This window comes from Podarcis cretensis (assembly GCF_951804945.1).
Source record: "Podarcis cretensis genome assembly, chromosome: 3".
Taxonomy (NCBI): Eukaryota; Metazoa; Chordata; class Lepidosauria; order Squamata; family Lacertidae; genus Podarcis; species Podarcis cretensis.
Window position 1 is genome coordinate 86,095,103 of NC_137172.1, and position 21,161 is coordinate 86,116,263.

The following is a 21,161-nucleotide window of genomic DNA, read 5'->3' on the forward strand; positions in this document are numbered from 1 at the left end:
ATATTATGATGCACACTGCTCTGCAGTCTTCAGATAAAAGGAGGTCCGCAAATAAACTAGCAATAATTTATATTACAACTACCACTGCCTATATTACTATCACCATTACTAGTTAGTCTGGACCCAACCCATTATGGGAGAGGAGTGAGCAGAAGCATGACCACAGTTTTCAGTGTCTATTACAGATTTACAGCAGTCTAGTTCAGCCTGTAATCTACCCAGAAATAAAGTAGCTCCAGATCCCAGATATATACTGTGCATAAATTGGTATGAAACACGACATTTGCCAAGTATTCTTACAGAGACAATTAGCCATATGAGTAACAATTTCACCGAACAAGTATCTCTTTCAAACTAAAATTAAATACATCATGACAGCTAAAGTCTTGTTAATAGATCCATCTTAGCTTTAACATTGAACGAAGTTACCATATCAATTTAAGTGACAGTGATAACAAAGGTGTAACCCTTCCGGTTTTCTGTGGCCTACATCCACTTTGCCTCTGAAGAGGTGCTGAATCTTAAACAAACACATTGAAATCATTGCTATGATATTTCTCAATGAGCCTCTTACAGCCGTTGCCTCACAATCCAGCAGACTCTCAAGTATTATTGTCTCCCATGAATGGTGCTTAAACATGCTGAAAAATCCCAACAATTGCTCATACAGCAGCGATTAATCTCAATTTTCTCAAAGAAGTATCCACAATGATTTTATAATGGATAATTTTAAGACAGCTCACCTACATTTTAGGTTCCCTCAGCTAGAGAGCTACAGAGATTCATAGAATTGTAGAGCTGGAAGGGATCCTGACACTATAAAGTACTGCTCTTCCAGAAAATATAGGTCTTTCACTTGGGTGGGACATAAGATTGACAACAAGAATACATTCAAGATTAAGTTGCCCAAAGGTGCATTATAGTAACACTTCGTGGCTGCTTGTTATATCTCATAAAAGACAGAAATACAGTGGTACCTCAGGTTAAGTACTTAATTCGTTCCAGAAGTCTGTTCTTAACCTGAAACTGTTCTTCACCTGAAGCACCACTTTAGCTAATGGGGCCTCCTGCTGCTGCCGCGCCACCGGTGCACACATTCTGTTCTCATCCTGAAGCGAAGTTCTTAACCTGAAGCACTATTTCTGGGTTAGCAGAGTCTGTAACCTGAAGCGTATGTGACCTGAGGTACCACTGTATACCATATTGGCCTGAATAAGCCTCACTTCTTCCCCAAATTCCGACCGTGAAAAGTTAAAGTGCAGCTTATATTCACGACATTACGGTATGCAACCAGGAGCGTGGGGCAAACAGCGGCAGGAGCGCAGCAGGAGCGTGGCACCCGCCCTGCACGTAGTCCCCCGTCCTCTCCCCCAAGGCCAGGAAGGGAGAGAGCAAGGAAGGGGAAAGGCCGCCGGCAACACAACATGGCTCCCCCCGCCCAGTACAGTGGTGCCTCGCAAGACGAAAAGAATCCGTTCTGCGATTCTCTTCGTCTAGCCGTTTTTTCGTCTTGCGAAGCAAGCCCATTGACGGCTTAGCAGATTAGCACTATTAGCGGTTTAGCAGCTTTTAGCAGCTTATCGTCTTAGCGGATAAGCGGATAAGCGGCTTAGAAAAGGGGTGGGGGAAAGGGGAAAAAACCCGCAGGAACTCGCAAGACATTTTCATCTTGCGAAGCAAGCCCATAGGAAATTCGTTTTGCGAAGCACCTCCAAAACGGAAAACTCTTTCGTCTAGCGAGTTTTCCGTCTTGCGAGGCATTCGTCTTGCGGGGCACCACTGTATGCAGCCAGGAGCAGCAAGGAATGGAGCGGCTTATATTCAGGTATGGCTTATATACGGGCCAATACGGTAGGTTTTCCTGAGGAATGATCAATCACCTGAAAAAATCTGGATCTTGACCAACTCACCCAACCACAACAACTTCCAGTTTAAAACTAGGTACATGATAAGGCAGAGAACTTTGATCAGAGTAGGAAATGCAGAAAACAAAGCAGTGTATTTACAAGTCCCCATATGACATAGTACACATTTCCTACTTCCGCTTTCAGAGGCCTTAACAGAACTGTGTACTTTGGAATACTTCCCCCCCCCCACCCCCCAACAGCAGGCCATAACACAGATCAAGCCACTGAGTGGAGCTTCAAAGGCAGTCTGGCGCCCCAAATCATGTGTCACAGGAACCAAACTACAGGTATGATCAATATTCTAAATTACTTGACAAACAGCCTCACCCTCATTGCATACACCTTCTCTTCAACTAAAACAATTTCTTGAAAGGTTTGTAATCACCTTTTTGGAGATACTTACCTTGCCTTTTTGATTTAGAGGTTCAATAGTTAAGGTATCAGGGCCAATATCCACAATTAATCCCATCTGAAATCCATCAGTCGCGTGCGGAGCCCAGACAGGCTTCCCGTCCTCCATTTTGAGGAGCTATTTTCTAGAGAGAGAAGGGGAAAAAATGAAGGTAAATCAATCAACCATCCGGTAAGATTCTCCTTACAAGTTTAACACTGCAGGTATATTCCAAATATTTGGAGAAGGAAAAGGTCTAGCTCAGCCACTTCTTAGGAAAAGTTGTACTAACTCAAGCAGCATGTGCTGATTTCAGTTCCCCAGTTCTCCAAACACACAAAATAAAGGGATACAACTGAGCTGAGAAATATTTAACAAATATTTTTGCATTTATTGGAGCTTGAATGATGACTGGACTCCAAATCCCTGATGCTGTAGAGTTGCTAAAACTAAGGAGGTATGAATTTGATCAGTCCCCTCAATGAGAGAGCCATGCTGCTTTAAGTAATATTTTCTGAGGAAAGGCAATGGATTGTTCTCACACTTCAAAGACTAAACTTTGTTCCATTTAGCAGTGTAGATCCTATGTCTTTTAAATGTTCCAGTGCTTGGGGTTTTGTTTTGTTTTTTAGTTCCTGTTTACTTGACTTTCAACACATGTGGGCATTACAGCCACAACTTTCTCAGTTCTCTTCTCAGGAACTGGAGATAGGAGGATAACAACCACAACACTAATTCCACAATAAGACAGATGGAAGACAGATAGAAAGTGTGAATATTATATTAAAAACCCAATACATTAGGCAGGAGTTATTAAGGTGCAAAAGGTTGAGAATGAAATCCCTAACAGTAGTAGAAAAAGGCATGATGAATACAAAGAGTGGGCTTCTGGTCCAATAGCAATACTTCAGTTTGTCTCTTGAACGAAGCAACTGAAAGAGGCAGTTGCTACATAAAATGGATCTCTTTTATTTAAGCATGGTTCTATAAATTTCTAACTATGTATAGCATTGCATTGCATCATATCATATCCATTTTGGATCAAGATTACACAGCTTAAAATTAATCTAATACTCTTGGTAAGCGATTTGTCAACTCACACCCACACTATTAAATACAAAGGGTCCTGCAGTAAGCTTCCATTGGTAATTAAATACACCCAAATCTCTGCTTAACAAGCAACCTTTTTTTTCTTGTCCCTTTATGCAATATGTTACTGATTTATTATTTCAGATCTACATAAGGACTCAGGCCAAGAGATCCTATGCATCTATCTACAGAAAAACAGGTATCATATTTATGCATCTAAACTATTTAGTATGCTGATCCAAAACATATTTTATGATGGTAATAAAAAAAGTTCCGTCTACTTAGAACTTCCCCTTCACAAACGCTGCTGAAATTTATGTAACACAGCAAGTCAATATTGGTGGACCTTTTCCGGTGTTTGATGTTTCTCATTCTATATGTCAAATTTGCAAAGCCGAGGTTTTATTGGTAAGTTCAGCGACTCTCATCGAGAGAGAGAGAGAGAGAGAGAGAGAGAGAGAGAGAGCGCTCCATTCTTCAGAATGAAAAAATGTATACAAGTTAAGGAAACACCGCAACGTAGATGGGCAAGGTTGCCTCAAGAGGCATTCAGGTTGTTTCTGAAGTGCTTCACTTCTTTGATTTGTTCCTCCAAATCTAAAAGGCAAATTGGGATTTCACAAGAGAATTTTCCAAAAGTAAAACCGACAGAAAAAGGAAATAAACAGCATTCACCCTTTCACCACACATGCCGAGAAATGTGCGCTTCCCAGTTGCCTCTTGGGAGACTCTTACTGAGGTTTCAAAGGAGCAGCTGTAACATGGGGGGGGGAGGGATGTCTCAACATTCTATTGCGCACACAGCTCTTGTACAGAAACATGACCTTAAATTCAAGGAGTTTGCAATGAACTTCTATCCTGGCAATTCTCAAACTGTTTTGTTTTGACAAATTTCAACAAATTTCAAAAGAAAAAGACTTTTTTTGTATTGCTACGGAAGCAACTAATTTATTTACATAAAATGTGCATTTAAATTTTGGGTATTAGAATAATAAAAAAGAGGGGACACCTTGTATGCAATCTAACCTGGCGCCTCGCTTGATGCAGGAGATAGAGATCATATTACATATATGTATACTAAGCACACATACAACTGTTTTCATATATAGCATTGTTTTCAAATGTTTGTAATTTTTGTATATGGAATTGTTTCAAATTGATTTATATGTGGACCTGTTTTTAACTGCTTCTACATCTTTATGACTTTATGGCTGTAATTGTTCATTTGACTAGTAAGTGCATTTTATTGCCCAGGGACTTATGGGAAAGGGCAGGTAATGTTTAGGGGTACTCTCATTTTGACTCAAAGAAAATCACCATTTTATAGTTTGAATTGGGGAAAATAAATACAGTAAATGGACAAAAGTACAAAGATTCACAAAATGTTTAGAGGTATGTATGCATCCCCCAGAAAAAAGCACTGTATATACCCATAAATGTACATATTCACATAAAGGCAGAGAATTCTGAACAGGGTGTTGACAGACTCCCAAATGGAGAATACATGGACTGCGTGGCCAATCCCAACTTTTGGATTACATGACTGACGCTGCCCATGCCTTCATGTAAATGTGCCTCAGCCTTTTAACTACACTGTATTTAAACGATTTTTGGATCTCGCCCCTCTCCCCCACCCTCAATGGTTGTTTCATTCTTCTGATTCCCAGCTGTGGCAACTTCTGTGTCACTCAAAAACAAAACCCTATTGTAAGATTTTTGTGTGCGATGAAACGTTGTGACACAATAAATCAGTTAGAAAATATTCTGCCACAAAGTGCCAGTCATCAGTCATAAAAGCGCCTCGATTACCTCAAAGTAGTTTCCTTCCTTTTATTTTTTTATTAACCTGCAGCAGTGCACAAATGTAGACATTATCGCTAAGCAATAATGGTGTGAGCTACATTGGACAGGAAGGGCTCACGTATCCTTCCTTTAAAAAGGCCTGTCAAACAAGCAGATTTTTCACTCCTACGTGTAAGGAGAGAGCCATAACAGGCATTGAAATCATACTGAGGTGATAGGAGTCAAGCTCAGCTTGATCAGAGAGATTCCCACAAGAGTGGCGACAGTCGACAGCAGTCCCTCAACAGCAGAGGTGGAAAGGGAATAAGGCTGTATTTGCTTCTAGAGGAAAGAAATCCTGTCAAATAGCAAAAGCATTCTCCTGTAAGGCAGCTGCCTCAAGCAACGCACATTAGACACTATCTTACTGACAAGATACTCCCCTCATTTAATTGAATTTTGCATTCTGTTTTTTACCACAGAGGACAAGGGTGCTACCATATGCGATTTCTACATCTCAGGCATTAGAATGGGCTTGGGCTGGTCCTACTGGGCTGAGGTGAACAGGAATATAGGCAGAACTGGGAGAAACAGGTGCCAAAATGTTACCATGGTTTGAACATGGCCACTACATCGAAGGAGCCATAGAACTGCATCAAGTGGTTACTGCCACAGCCTCTGGGAAGAGTCTTCAAGAACTGTGATCTCTGGTACTCTGGAGTTGTCTATAAATTTGGAATCCAAAAGCCATTCTATACATTTCCTTGTTCAGATGGTGGCTTAGAGATGATTGAGAACAAGGTGCAACGTCAGGAGCTCACGTGCGGTCTTCCCCTCTTCTCTTTTGCCCCAAGTGGACCGAAGAAGAGCCAAAGCTCCTGCTTCCACTTTGGATTAAACCAATTACCCTTATGTATGAACTGGGGGAAAGGAAAGCGGAGCACACAAGCCCAAGGCTCATCGTAGGTCATTCAAATCATCTAAATGTGGAACATGTGGCCCTCCAGATATTGCTGAGCTACCACCTCCACCATCCCTGATCATTAGGCATGCTTGCTGAGGCTGATAGGAGTTGGAATCCAACAACATCTGGAGGGCCACAGGTGCTAGACCCAAGCCACAGAATGAGGCGATATGGTTGCAGTAGTGGAATTCTGCCTTATTTCAGAATGCTGATGGGTTGTGTATGATTATTTTAAAATGTTTGCCCAATCAGAAAGAAGTACTCTGCATATAACCCATAGATTGGGGGGGAGGCTTAGAACAGTCCTCTCCCTGCTAACTTACTACATGCACAGTTGTTGTTTTTAAAAAAATAGGAGAGCAGTAACACACACAAACACACACAAAATGAATCTCTGCATACACAATTTGGCACTCTACCATCTCATTCTGCATTATGTAAAGTTCAAAACAGCTCTGGATTTCTGTATGGGCATTTCCCCCAACTCAAGGGGAAAATAATATGGAATGTATAGAATCCCTGCTTCCAGACCACAAAAAGGAAAAAAAAAACCAGAGATGCCTGCATATGCTTTCAATCCGTAATTGGCCTTAATAATCGCAAGGACAGAAGAAAGACTTCAGCTTTTGCCAGCAAAACTAAAGCTTGCAGAACCTTGAGTATTAAACATGAGCACTTTTGTCCACAAAATGAAAGCTTGTGGCTCTACACTGTGAAGTCAAGTCCAGTTTATGTTAACTTGGAAGCCTTCAGCTACATTCCAAGCAGTTCACAACACCCGATTATCCTGGTCATGTGTGCTGAGCAACATAGAGCAAATCCTTTTGAACAACATCTGTATTCAGTCAGACCTGGCCAGTGGCCATATTTATATCTTTAATTAGAACTGTACAAATCAGATATAAGCCACATTTTCTGTAGGTTGAAATATATTCAATTCATTCTTAACTCTGGGCTCCACTTTTTATCCAACCTCCAAGCATCCAGTAGCCACAGTAGCTCCAAGGTTACGACAGAAGTCAAGAAGCAAGTTTTTACCACTAACTAAGGTGCCTATGAGAAGTTAACTGGCTCCTAAATTTTGCACACACTAAAAATCCAATGATATGAATGGTAATGGCTCTTTAGAATATTGAAAGTGTATTGGATCTAAAGAGGCCATGACTTTCACTAGCCCCTGATTTATTTTTAGCATATAGTACTTGGAGAACAACATTCATTTCGGACAACCACGAAAACCAAAGGAACATTGTTACCAGGGCACACACTGCCATTTCTCCAGATGTTCAAGTAGGCTGCACAAGCAAGCTACCCTGAAATTAAAATGTATAATCTCTTAACCACCAGGCCTACAATAAAAGGTCAGTCAGTTGTCTGAGGAAGTAGCCACTTCTTAAATTCCAGTTCCACAAAGTAGGAACTTCAGATCTTGAATTCATTTGTTTACTCAAGAGACTCCTTTTTTCCATTGACAAAACAGACTATTTCTTTCCCTGATGCCACATTTGTGTCCAACAATTGAGCTATTATACACTACTGAAATTAAACCAGGGCGTTTGCAATGGTTTCTTATTTACTATCAATTCAACCTAATGTGAGGATATTTTTGTTCGCACCTCAAACTGTGCCTTTACACACAGTAGAGTCATAAGCCTTTATTTTATGAGTTTACAGAGCTCTTTTACAGAGCTGCTATACATCTGGAATTTCCCTGACACAGCTGGGATTTGTCCGTCGAAAATGGCGTCCAGGTGGAATGTTTGAAAAGCGGGCATATGGCAGCCCATACAGGAAGTATGTTTTTGTGATGTGTGTTGTTGTTGTTTTTTTGAGATCCCCCTAAAAATAGGTTAAAAACTTCATTTTTGGAGGGGTTTTTTTTTTTAAAAAAAAAAAGCTCAAGAACTTTTGTGTCCAGATTTTCACATTTTGAAATATGGTAACCATATCTTTTCCAATATAGAACTTTTCAACTACTGGAACCTATACTGTTTCCTTAATTTGTTTTTACTAAATTAATAAAGGGGCCTCTGATTCTTTTTTTAAAAAAGTGCACTGCTGCCAATTAATGTGCCTAATTTTGTTTTGAACTGTATTGTAGTTTTATGATATCTTGTATGGGGTGTGTCCCTAATGGTAACCTATGATTAACTTTATAAATTTATTTATAAAACAAATATCAAACATAATTCAGTATTAAGCATGTGCCACAATACTGTGGTACAAATATACATCTATCATAAGCGTAATTCAGTTTTGATTAGTTATTCATAGCTTCCGGCAAACACTATTATTTTGGACGTATTTCACTACTGATCGTTTTAGTTGCGATTCTATGCAAGCATCTGCCCTCCAGATGTTCCCATGCCCTTCAGCCATAGCCAACATGGTCAATGGTCAGAGCTGATGGTAGTCTAACAACCTCAGGAAAGTCACAGGTTCTCCATCCCCATTTTATACCTTGATAATTCCAACACGTGTAAATATCTGAATCACTGAAAATGGCATTGCACATGTGCCCTCTGATCAGCAACTCATTGAGAAACAGCCAACAAACAGGCAGCTATCTAAAATCTGGGTGAACCAGTCAAATTTCTTTGGGCCTGTTAGTTAAGAATAGTGTACTATATAGCATTATGCTTTGAGAATGAATTCCACATGTAATTGCATATTATATGAAAAGTATACCTTTTCACTGCTTCAAACACTTATCCTGTCAAAACAGGATAACATCCCTTAGATGTTCTTGGGCTGGAAAACAGCCTGCACCTCAGATAAAGGCATTATGGTTTGGTTTTGGTTTTATTTAAAAACGTTTCTAAACAGATTAAGATCTTTAAAACCTCTAAGCCGTGTACACTTTGCACAATATAAATAAAGTATCCATTAAAAGAGAAATACAGCCTAAAATCAATAAAAAAAATATGAAAGCATAGAAAAGCAAATAAAACAGATTTGGGAGTTTCATACACATAAATCAGGGTCCCATTTTATGGGTGACAGGAAATCCGGGCAAAAAAGTAAGTCTTTACAAGATATCTGAAGCAACTGTTTCACATATCACGGGGGAAGGACATTCCTCAAAACAGGGGAAACAGCAGAACATGCCTGTTCCCCAGATGATCGAAGTGAACTTGCAGGTCTACACAGGGGTCGTTGGTCTTTCAGGCAACCTGATCCTAAGTTGTTCAGGCCTTTAACATGGCTTGCAGCTGATTGGCAGCCAATGTCGTTGCCCTGGCACAGGTGTAACATGCGAGTGCTCAGGTGTTTCGCTCAACACCCTGGTTGCAGCTTCCAGACCAATCCTAAAGGCAAGCCCCACATGGAGTGAATTACAGTAGTCCAATTTTAAGATTACAATGACTAAGCTATCCCTAGCCAGGAAAGGGCATAGTTGGCACACCAACCTAAGCTGATGATAAGTGCTCCTCACCACAGAGGACATCTGAGCTTTCAATGGCTGAGATGGACCTAGGAATACCACCAAACTATACACCTGTTCTTTTGGAAGGAGTGGACCCCAGTCCAGAACTGAATCCTATGTCTATTATATCCAGAGCTAGCACAAATAAGAGGCACTTATAGATTTGATGCTGGTGAACTGTCAGGGCGTGGTGGGCAGAAGCCCTGAAAAAAATATGTGATTATTTACTTCCGTGCATTCTCTCATTGTATCTTACACTATCATTGTTCTGGTATATTCAATCAAATATCGACCCTTCATATATTATTTAGCCATGCACAGTTTCATTACTTATGTTATTGTTTCTGGTTTAAGTAGGGGGTCTTGGATTATCCTAAGACTTGAGCAATCCTACTGCAAGTAGTAAGTGAATTTCTGTTGTGGCTGCAATTTCTAGCTCTAATATCAAACATTTATTAAAAGTGCACTGAATTATTTATTTAATGCCATTGACTTGGTCTATCAAATGGTCTAAAGAGAGGAGAGTGGGGGATGTAATGGGAGCTGAAAGGCGATTTGATCAGCAGCATAGTTTTAAATTAAGCTGAAATTTTATTTTTATTTTCATTTCTATACCGCTTTGTATTTTTAGGGGGGGGGGATCTCAAAGCGGTTTATGATCTACTTTAAAATATCAAATAAAACAATCCAGAATAAAACACTGCTGAAGAATGTCAAGTATACTATGGCATAAAAGAGTAAATTGTAAAAATCCTTTATAGATCCCATGGGCTGCAACCATGTAGAAATTCGTGCTTGGGAATCAACTGAACTACATGCACAAGCTTACCTTGGGCTCTTATAAACACTCCATTCCATAATTCCCGTCCATTCACCATGTTGGCTTGGACTAATGGGAGCTAGAGTTCAAAAACATCTGCAGGGCATCACATCGGCTATCACCCGAGTGATAATACAACTAATACCCTCTTCTTTCTATTTATCTTCCCACAGCTAAAAGATTTTTTGTATAATGAACAGGAAGAGGTTACAAATCTTTGCAAGAGTGAAATCATAGCAATGTGTTCCCCTTGGAAATTGGCGCTTGCTTGCACATCCGTTTGGTGACGCTACAAGCAGTAATTTCATGACATCAAGAGGATTCATTCCTGCACATAAATCTCAGCAAATTGCAGCCTTTGCCATCTGAACATTTTTTTAATGCTCTACTGCATCCAGTATGCTACATTTGCCTTTTTTTCTTTTTGCCACTGTAACACATGAGTAGTTATCAGATAGCCTTGAGTTCCCAGGTAGCAGATCTAACCAAAAAGCAAAGGTTATCATTAGTCCCTAAATCCATCACAATATACACTCTTCCACAAGATTTCACTATCTTTCTGTTACTCCATCTTAACCTACATAAGCTTGCCACTCCTGCTATGAATTAAAAATACTTCCCAGTGTGATGCCATCTACAAATCTCACCAACCATATCACTATTTTTACCAAAGGTCACCTGTTAAAATATTGAATACATGGAATGAAGGACTGATCCCAGAAAAGTCTCTTCACATAATAACTTTTGGATTATGTCAGGCAGTTCCTCACCTATTTGAGAAACCAGGATAAAGCTCATTGAAGCCCATGGGTTGGGCATTCATGAAGAAATCTGCCAGTCTCAAAGCCTAATCAGACACAAAGACTTTGAATAATAGAACTGTACCAATAACAGCCCCAGTGGCAGCATATAGTTTCCTCCCAAACAGGTATAGACTTGACCTGGTAGGCAATAAATGGTAATGCAAAAAGTAAACACAGACACCCAGGCCTATAACAGAAGTTCCAAAATCCACATTACCTTTATTAGGTAAATCCACATTACCTTTATCCAGATTACCTTTATTAGGCTGACTAAAATGTCACCATAGGGTGCAAGCTTTCAAGTTCTCCGGAACTCGTCCATCACAGAGTCTGCATCTATTCAGATCCCTAACACAGAATGGAGGAAGAGGCACGAAGCATTCAAATGGGTCTCTATTAGTTGCTGCTCAGGTTTCAAGCTGCACCGAGTAAAAAATAAAAAGCTCTTGGCTTTAAGTGATGGAATGATCACATACAGAAAGTTCTGCTATGCATATTCAAATCTCATATGGTCAACCAGCCATCTCAAGGCACTGTCGCTCCAACAACTCCCAACTATAAAGAGCTTCATCTCTTCAGCAGCCCAGCCTGTGACCCAGTTTTAAGTGTTCGCTTCACCACATTCTTACGGAAAGTGTTGCTCTTCACTAACTACATTATGAAGCGAAAGTCACCACATGACTTGCAGCCCATCATGCAGCAAGTCTGCCTGTCTCCAATTTATGTCAGTAACAGGCAGAGGACAGAATTCCGTTTTACACCTTGGCACTGGGGAGGGCAGGGAACCACTTGCGCCAATACTTTACCCCATGGTAAAAGTTAAGTGTGGACTAGAGTCTGGCTGCATACACACCAAACATCTAAAGCACATGACTTCCCCCAGAGAATTCCATGCTGGGAATTGTAGCTATGTGATGGGTAAACTCCAGTTCCAAGAATTCTTTACAGGAAGTCATGTGTTCTAAATGCTTTTTTCTGGGGGGACACAGGGCTACGCATACCCCTAAACATTTTGTGAATCTAAGTTTAGCCTCATTGAGGGGCAATATTTCAATATGAGTAGGAAAACGAGGTAAAGGTAAAGGTAAAGGTACCCCTGCCCGTACGGGCCAGTCTTGACAGACTCTGGGGTTGTGCGCCCATCTCACTTAAGAAGCCAGGGGCCAGCGCTGTCCGGAGACACTTCCGGGTCACGTGGCCAGCGTGACATCGCTGCTCTGGCCAGAGCCAGAGCCAGAGCCAGAGCTGCACACGGAAACGCCGTTTACCTTCCCGCTGGTAAGCGGTCCCTATTTATCTACTTGCACCCGGAGGTGCTTTCGAACTGCTAGGTTGGCAGGCGCTGGGACCGAGCAGCGGGAGCGCACTCCGCCGCAGGGATTCGAACCGCCGACCTTTCGATCGGCAAGCCCTAGGCGCTGAGGCTTTAACCCACAGCGCCACCTGCGTCCCCTAGGAAAACGAGAGTTACCCCTAAACATTTTGGGATATGCCATAACACAGATAAGTCAACACAGCTTCCGGGGCTAACACTAGCATTAGCAACATAATCATTAGCACAGTAAATGCATGAGCTTGCTTACAATAGTGGCATGTTTCATAGGCGTTGTCTTGCAGGTGTGACAGTGGCCTTTAGAGAGCAGCTTACAGGAAAGAGGTTGCATCACCTGGACACCCATGCGATTAGGAATACTGCTTGTTAAATGACTTCGCACTTTTTTGGCGAACTCACAATGAGGACTACATTTAGAAGCAGCAAATTAGGATTTGCGCACACATACAAACCTATAGCTACCGGTGACTTACTTCCCCTCCCTTGCCGGTTTAATGAAAAGATTAACAAAGCAAACACAAAAGTGTGCTTATATAAATGCTCGATTTCTATTTTTAAAAAGGAGGCAATGGAGCTGGAAAAGTACCCTTGGAACCAGATGCCCTCATCTCCTACTCCCCGACGTGTGCTGAAATTATTTGGAGATGAGGGAATTGCACTCTTCACCTGCTCAGAGGCACTTTCATCTATTTTCACTTCACATGAGCAAGGGGAGCCCACATTGGCCAAACTATGCCCTATGGACTGTCATTTGGAAGTGACACGGAAACGAGCTTTTTCTGCTGTTGCCCCTGCCCTTTGGAATGTTCTTCCTCCTGCTATATGGGAATGCTTCTTCCATTGTTTGTTTTATGTGTCTTTTAAAGACCTAGTTCTTTGTCCAGGTTTTCCCTGACCACTAAATTTAGTTATTGAAGCTGGATCCTGCATTTGGTCATTCTGACTTGAATTTTATCTACCGTTATAGATAATGGCAACCCGGCCAGATGGGCGGAGTATAAATAATAAAAGTATTTAATTTTTTAAAAAATTATTATTGTTATAGTGATGTTGGGATTAATTGTTTTATGTTATTGTTTTTATATACTGAGTTTTTCACATCACTTAAAAGAATGTTTTCCTTAATATTAAGGTGGTTACAAATGTTCTTAATACTTTAGCGCTGAGCACCGGCACCAAATACACATACTACGGCAAAAGGAAAAGGAAATTAAGTCCTGGCAAGACGGAAAGGAAACTAAGTTCTGCATCTACACACAATTCTTGCAGAATGTGTTCACTTGGGAGCATCATAATGGCCATGGTGAAAATCTTTTTTCTTTTTTTAAGGCGGGAGGGAAGAGACACCCAGAACTAAAAAGATAGCAGTTGGTCTTGACAGCAAAATATTCAAGGAAATAAGTGGGGGGCTGCGTGTTATCTACACGGAGGAGGAAAAGAAAAGGGAGGGAGCATGACAATAACGTCCAAATATGTATATATAGAAGAATGTCAAAAGTTTCCCGGTGCCATATGGAACAATTAGCAAGGGCCCTACATAGGGTGACCATAACATGACTCAGACTATCTCCATGACACCTACATTCCAGCAGAGGCTGGAAACTTCAAGGCTGCTTTCCCTTCTGGTTAACTTTACAAAAGCCACGCGCCAATAGCAAGAAGAGAAGCAAGAGGCATTATCAGAGTTCATGGACACCATTCCAGCCAGGCAAAAACATTCAGGGTGTGAAGTGAGGATTGTGGCCTGGGAAAAGTTCCAAGGGCCAGACAGAGAGGGCTGAAGGGGCACATTTGTCCCAGGGACATGAGGTCCCCAAACCCATTATACAACTATTCCACACCCACAGAAATCCATGCCACCTCATGATTGGTGAGTTAAAGATTATTGCAGAAAGAGACTGCTGTAATTCCTGTCAGTGACAAACCTTTTGGCAGGCTTTCACAAATTTCAGCTGGGAGGAAGAACCAGTCATTACAGGCGTCACCATGGACTTTGCTTCCCTAGACTCTACTAGCACACACACAAGACTTGGGAATCCCGCCTTGTACTTCTGAGACTCTCCAAACCTCAGTGTGAGGTGAGAAACTGAACGCCTCTTCCTCTGTTACCCCAGATATCCTGGGAGTGTGCAAATAACTTAGAACAGAAGCAGGGACTCCGCCATCCAGAACAAAACAAGACCTCTTGTGCCTCTGAGTTCTCTGTGATGTATGAAGAGCCTACAGAAGAGAAAGGGACTCTCATTTCATGTGATCAACCAAGAATTGTGGTCACCACTAGTCATCTGCAAAACCCCTGGCAAGCTGGTAGCCGAGGAACAGTTGTTTATTTAAAGTGTACATTAGACTGTGTCTAGAACAAAATGGAAAAAAGACTGCTTTAAAAATAAGCATGGTGTGTAATCATTTTTAATTATTCCACTGCTATCCCTTATCAGGACAACCCAATTAATTGCTGCTTTTATGCTTTCCCCTAGAGTAAAACAGTGGCTCTAGAACCTTTCTCCAAAACATAATTAGATCAACTGCTGTCAGTCACCGCAGCATCTCTGTGTTTTGTTATTTGCTGCATTTAAACCTATTATCTTGTTAATCCATTAGGGAGGAGAATAAAGCCAAAATAATTCTTAAATGTGCTTCAAACCAACTTAAATGGCTTAGACTTGTTAAACTGGAACCTTCTGTGGCTGTAAGAGCACATTCACAACCACCCTGGCTATGAAATGTTATTTTAAAAAAGAAAGAAATTTAAGTATCATTTCCCTTCCATCGCCAATACCTAGCCAACAACTTCTCATCCATTTCAGCTTCCCAAATGTATTTGTTAAAATTACCCAACAGCCCTAGAACAGAGCTGGGGAAGCTTTGACCTCCAGATCTTGTTAGACCACAACCGGCATCTTCCCTGACCATGCTTGCTGTGTCCACAACATTGGGAGCAGAGGTAGTCAATGCCACATTCTCCAGAAGGTTTTGACTACAACTCCCATCAGCCCTAGCCAGCATGGCCAATGGCCAGGAATGACAGCAACTGTAGTCCATAATTTATAGATGACACCCCATTGGTTATCCCTCATCTGGAGCGCCAGGGCAGCCAAGAAGTCACTCCAATATTTCATTCAAACTTCTAAAGGTATCCTCTACAAGGGATTCTCTTTTATACAACAAACCTTATGAAAATATGACAAATACACTGCTGGGAAAGGGAGTCAGGACCAACACTTACTATAAACTTTATGTGCATTTTCACACTGTTACCTTATTATATATAATTTTGATCTGCATGGATGTTGTTTGAAACACTAAGCTCCTAAACATTCAATTCTTGGAGGAGGTTGCAATCTCAGAAGACAAATCACCACCCAAGCCAAAGCTCGTATCCACATTCAAACTTTCAATTTTCTTACATTTGCTGAGCAAAACTCTCTTCACTATCACTCTGAGAATACACAGCTATTCCCAACATGACATTCTAAGAAGATGACTTACATCCTGCAATAATTACAAGTCGTTCATAATAGGCAAGAAGACGCAGATCAATTCAGACAGTCTAGTCCCACTTACACCAGAAAACCAAAACAAAGCTATTAATGTAAGTAAGGATCACCCATTGACACCATAATAATGGGCCTAGAGCTTCCACCCACTCTTCATTGTGACTCAAATTACCTCTGAGTGGCCACACCCTTTATTAAAAGTAAAGACAGATCAAAGGGTAGTGAGACAATTATTTTTAACTCGTAAATCTATTAGAGAAGTCATTTCCAAGGTATTCACTTTATGCTTATCAAGAGTCACCCCAGTGGACAAGCTGCCCTGACATACAGCTTGTCTACCACTATCAGTCTTGCTTGACATTGTAGAGTCTACAGCCACCAAGCAGCATAGGATGTGTTCCAGGATGCACAAGGTAGCCCAATGCCAGGGACCGTCTGGACACTGAGGAGTGGTGGCTGGGTACTGATGAGTGGGAACCGGGAATCATAGAATCATAGAGTTGGAAGAGACCACAAGGGCCATCGAGTCCAACCCCCTGCCAAGCAGGAAACACCATCAGAGCACTCCTGACATATGGTTGTCAAGCCTCTGCTTAAAGACCTCCAAAGAAGGAGACTCCACCACACTCCTTGGCAGCAAATTCCACTGTTGAACAGCTCTTACTGTCAGGAAGTTCTTCCTAATGTTTAGGTGGAATCTTCTTTCTTGTAGTTTGGATCCATTGCTCCGTGTCCGCTTCTCTGGAGCAGCAGAAAACAACCTTTCTCCCTCCTCTATGTGACATCCTTTTATATATTTGAACATGGCTATCATATCACCCCTTAACCTCCTCTTCTCCAAGCTAAACATGCCCAGCTCCCTTAGCCATTCCTCATAAGGCATCGTTTCCAGGCCTTTGACCATTTTGGTTGCCCTCCTCTGGACACGTTCCAGTTTGTCAGTGTCCTTCTTGAACTGTGGTGCCCAGAACTGGACACAGTACTCCAGGTGAGGTCTGACCAGAGCAGAATACAGTGGCACTATTACTTCCCTTGATCTAGATGCTATACTCCTATTGATGCAGCCCAGAATTGCATTGGCTTTTTTAGCTGCCGCGTCACACTGTTGGCTCATGTCAAGTTTGTGGTCAACCAAGACTCCTAGATCCTTTTCACATGTACTGCTCTCAAGCCAGGGAGAAGGGGTGTTGTTGGAAATTGACTTGGAAGAAGGAATCAGTGATCTGGGGAAGCCTGTAGCAGCCAGGAGATGAGAGTCAGAAGCAGGAGAAGCTGCAGGATTGGAGAGTGAACCACAAGTGCAGGAGTCTGGAGAGATAGGTCAGCCTGGTATAGAGTCTAAGGCTTCCATGCCTCCTCCTCCTGCCCCCACCTCTCCTGCTCCACTGTCTCCCAAGACCATAGAGGACTGAAGAGGGAGGAGCAGAGACAGGTTACATGCAGGTGTAGTCTTCGCCTGCTTGCGTGCAGCTTGGGTGGGGGAAGATATAGAAGCTGAGGTTGGTTGGAAGGGCTCTCTGTTGCTGCATCTGCCTCACTGGGTACACACCTAGGAGTAGCTGAAAGTCAGAGGACTGATGGACCTGCCTTTTCCTAACTTGTAAGTGTGCTTTTATAAAGAGTTGATTCCTCACTCTGGACATTCCTTGCCTGGCAGTGCTGTGTCAGGCATGGTCAATGCTCCATGGGAACTAGCAGCATGCCCTGGAACATTCAACAACACACAAGAACTACAGAGCAGCTAAACTGACATGGAAGAGGCATTCTGAAGGTAGAAAGTAAGGAAATCATTGTATTATCTGAACAGTCCATATAGCTTGGAACCCACATTTTATTTTCTTTCTAGCACTTCTCCCAAATGGCTCCCAACAGCCAAACAGCAAAATAATGATTTTTTTAAAAAGTCAATATATTCACTTAGTAACACAAAATGTAGACAGATCACTTCCAACTACTACATTATTTCATTTCTTTTCAATGGGAATGCTACAGGGTGTTCTGGGTTATTTTAGTTTCAAAGTCATTAACAGGTGCTATTTAACTTGCCTTACAACTGGGCATGCCCAGGAAGCATACCTCTTGCATGAAAGTAACTTGACGAGCCAGGGATTTGCAAATTAATCAGAACAGCCAATCACTCTGAACCAAACTGGGTAGATTTTAATATGTAGGCATTTCTCAACAACAAGATTTAGTAATGAAAGGAGTTATTACTAAAAATGGTTGTCTACTAAGGAAGCCCAAGTATAGTTTGCACTGCAAAGTTTCTGCCCATACTCTTGAGCAACCTTCCTCAACCAAGTACTTTCCAGATGCTTCTGGATTTGAATTCTCATCAGCCCCAGCCAGCATGACCAATGGTCAGGACTGATCAGAGATGGGAGTCCAGAACTTCTAGAGGGCACTCAGGTGTGGGAGTCTGCTTCACTGCTTTTCTTCATTTACAGAAAAGTGCATTCATTCTTATATAATTTAAAAACCATTGTATATTAGCCATCAGACACTCAGAATGGGAAACATAAGTCACTGATCCAGCACATTCTCACAAGCTACAGTGATAGACTGGCATTGCCAATACCACTGCCTCAAATGTATTCAGCATAAATATTTAGGACTTGGTTGCTGAGTGACCATTTCAAAGAAAATGTTATTACTGTTTTTATAAGTAATATAAATATATATCTTCAGGGATTTAATCCTATCCAAAAGGATCAAGGGATATCCAAAAAGATAAAGGGACGTGGGTGGCACTGTCGGTTAAACCACAGAGCCTAGGACTTGCCGATCAGAAGGTTGGCGGTTCGAATCCCCACAACGGGGTGAGCTCCCGTTGCTCAGTCCCTGCTCCTGCCCACCTAGCAGTTTGAAAGCACATCAAAGTGCAAGTAGATAAATAGGTACCGCTCCAGCGGGAAGGTAAACGACGTTTCCGTGCACTGCTCTGGTTCGCCAGAAGCGGCTTAGTCATGCTGGCCACATGACCCGGAAGCTGTATGCCGGCTCCCTTGGCCAATAATGGTCAGGGGTCCCTTTACCTTTACTAAAAGGATCATATGGTTACACAATCACTTCAGTGACCAGAAGACTATTCTTATTTTACACATTTGATAAAGATCACACAAAGTCATAACAGGACAAACTGTTTTTAATTAAGTTTGTCATTCAAAAAGTACAAACAAATGTTTGTTTTAAAAAAATAATAATGCATGGGCATTCTCTCAATGCTGCTTTTGTCCAAGAAGAACAGACAGTTCTTTCTCACACAGTACACAAATAAGAATATTTATATATCAACATATTAAAACAATGTTTTAAATACAATGGCTAAGATCCAAAGAACTACATTAGGTGTGCTCAGTGATCTGGACATGCTCAGTGGGATTTTTTAAATATATTCACCTCTCCTTTGAACAGTAGATCCCCCCGCACACTATATTACAAATGGTTTTTAAGAGGGGTTTAAAAAAAGCACACAATATATTTTTACATAGCTTATTGAGCCAATGTACTTTCTCCTCTTTGAATCAGTCTTCCAATGACAGCCTAGAACTGTACCTCCCAGATGTTTTGGACTACAACTCCCATCATCCCCAGTCATTGGCCATGCTGTAGTAACACATTGGAGAAAGCTAGTCTAGAGGGATTAACAAACTAATCCAGTGTATCTCAATAAACATTTCCACATAGGTTGCATTCAGTAAAAGGTCTCAAATACAAGCTTTTCAGAAAACAGTGGGGATCATATTCACAGTAGCAAAGAACACTAAAGGGAGCATAAAGCTGGTTCTCTGTCAAATTCAATATTTATTTGGATTTTATGAATATGGCATGGTTTTCCTCGTCACATTTGAATTGGTCCTTTGTCCAAGTCGCTCAAAGCAGAGTTCATTTAACTTTATTCTTGGATTCACCCTGTGGGTTAATTTAAGTAATACACTATGTGGCATTGGGCAAATGAAGTAATATCAGGCAATGTACATTTGTGACTCTTTCCAATCAAAATCCTACGAGTGAACACATCTCACAAATACAAGCTGTTCATTTAAAAGCAATAATGAATATTAGTCTTAACGTTATGACAGTCCACATGAAGGATGGGAAAGCAGCTAATCGCAGCAGCCAATTAAATGGAATAACCTCAAAGGAAGAAGTCTCCAGTCTGAACCTCGCCTGTGCTAAGGGGCTTTAGGCAAGCTACTTTCACAGCATCTGCAATATGGGGGGATATTAATATAGACAGAGTTGTTGTAAGGAATGCAACAATATAATGCATGTGAAGTTCTGTAAACACTTGAAAACCCTATAAAAATATTAGTCCGTGGATTTCAAAGCGTTTACCATGAGTATGATTAAATGTTAGAGATCACCTTCTATTTCCACTGAAACATGCTTAGGGCCCAGCCACAAATTTTCATTTAGATTCCACAAAGCCAAAGAAAAATGTATTTGGGGTTGTGGTTTTTCTCCTCTCTCTCTCTCTCTCTCTCTCTCTTTCTTCTCCTTCTCCTTCTTCTTCTTCTTCTTCTTCTTCTTCTTCTTCTTCTCCTCCTCCTCCTCCTCCTCCTCCTCCTCCTCCTCCTCCTCCTCCAAGTTGTAGTTTCTAGTTGTATTTTTCCTCTGCCACCATGGGGATCAATTTTCTGCCTCAAAGAACCTACTTTTTCAGTAATGTTGACTAATATATTCAACACTGTATGCAATTCAAATTAGTTCTCTCACCAGAGACAGATTTATCCTGAGAGATTAGCTATGCCAAAACAAACAGGAAAAGTCCCTGGATAGTCTTCACTCTTCAATATCATGCTACCCTACCATAAACAGAACTCAAAAACACAGATGATTCTTCCACAACTTTTGTACTATCAAAATTTTATCCTTGTAAAAGCCTACTTGCTATTCTTTTAAGCATTCCACGCTTAAAATGCAAAGGAGATTTCCATTTATTTCCAGCAGATGGACTAAAACAGCTTAAGGTTTTCATCTGCCTCTTAGGATCTCCTAGTCCTATTAGTCTGTTTTCATTAAAAATTTACCAGGCTGAAATATTGTGTTTCTGCCTTTGAGGCCATTAGAGGAAACCAAGTATATGCTCTACCTGACTGAGAATGAAGAGCTACAGTGAAAAGCTAGGTGAGCCACAAAATGCCC

At 41.2% G+C, this 21,161-nt stretch overlaps 1 protein-coding gene and 1 long non-coding RNA gene across 6 annotated transcripts in view; one reads left to right on the forward strand and one right to left on the reverse strand.

Moving 5' to 3' along the window:
* MYO6 (myosin VI) overlaps positions 1-2,463 on the reverse strand; it is a 79,377-nt gene extending 76,914 nt beyond the window's left edge. For 3 of the 4 annotated variants that reach the window (XM_079970389.1, XM_079970388.1, XM_079970386.1), the window contains exon 1: positions 2,311-2,462. In XM_079970389.1, the coding sequence (XP_079826515.1) occupies positions 2,311-2,427 (117 nt within the window). In that variant the 5' untranslated portion in view covers positions 2,428-2,462. Of the gene's footprint in view, positions 1-2,310 lie in introns of all 4 variants that reach the window. The other variant, XM_079970387.1, reaches the window with a different exon arrangement.
* Positions 1,343-13,435, forward strand: LOC307212971. 2 transcript variants are annotated; one of them, XR_013837310.1, is made up of 4 exons: positions 1,343-1,449; positions 1,790-2,194; positions 3,532-3,586; positions 13,079-13,435. It is a non-coding gene; the product is annotated as an uncharacterized lncRNA (long non-coding RNA). The 2 variants fall into 2 exon arrangements; XR_013837311.1 differs by lacking the exon at positions 13,079-13,435 and adding an exon at positions 5,691-5,933.
* The last annotated feature ends 7,726 nt before the right edge of the window (positions 13,436-21,161 follow it).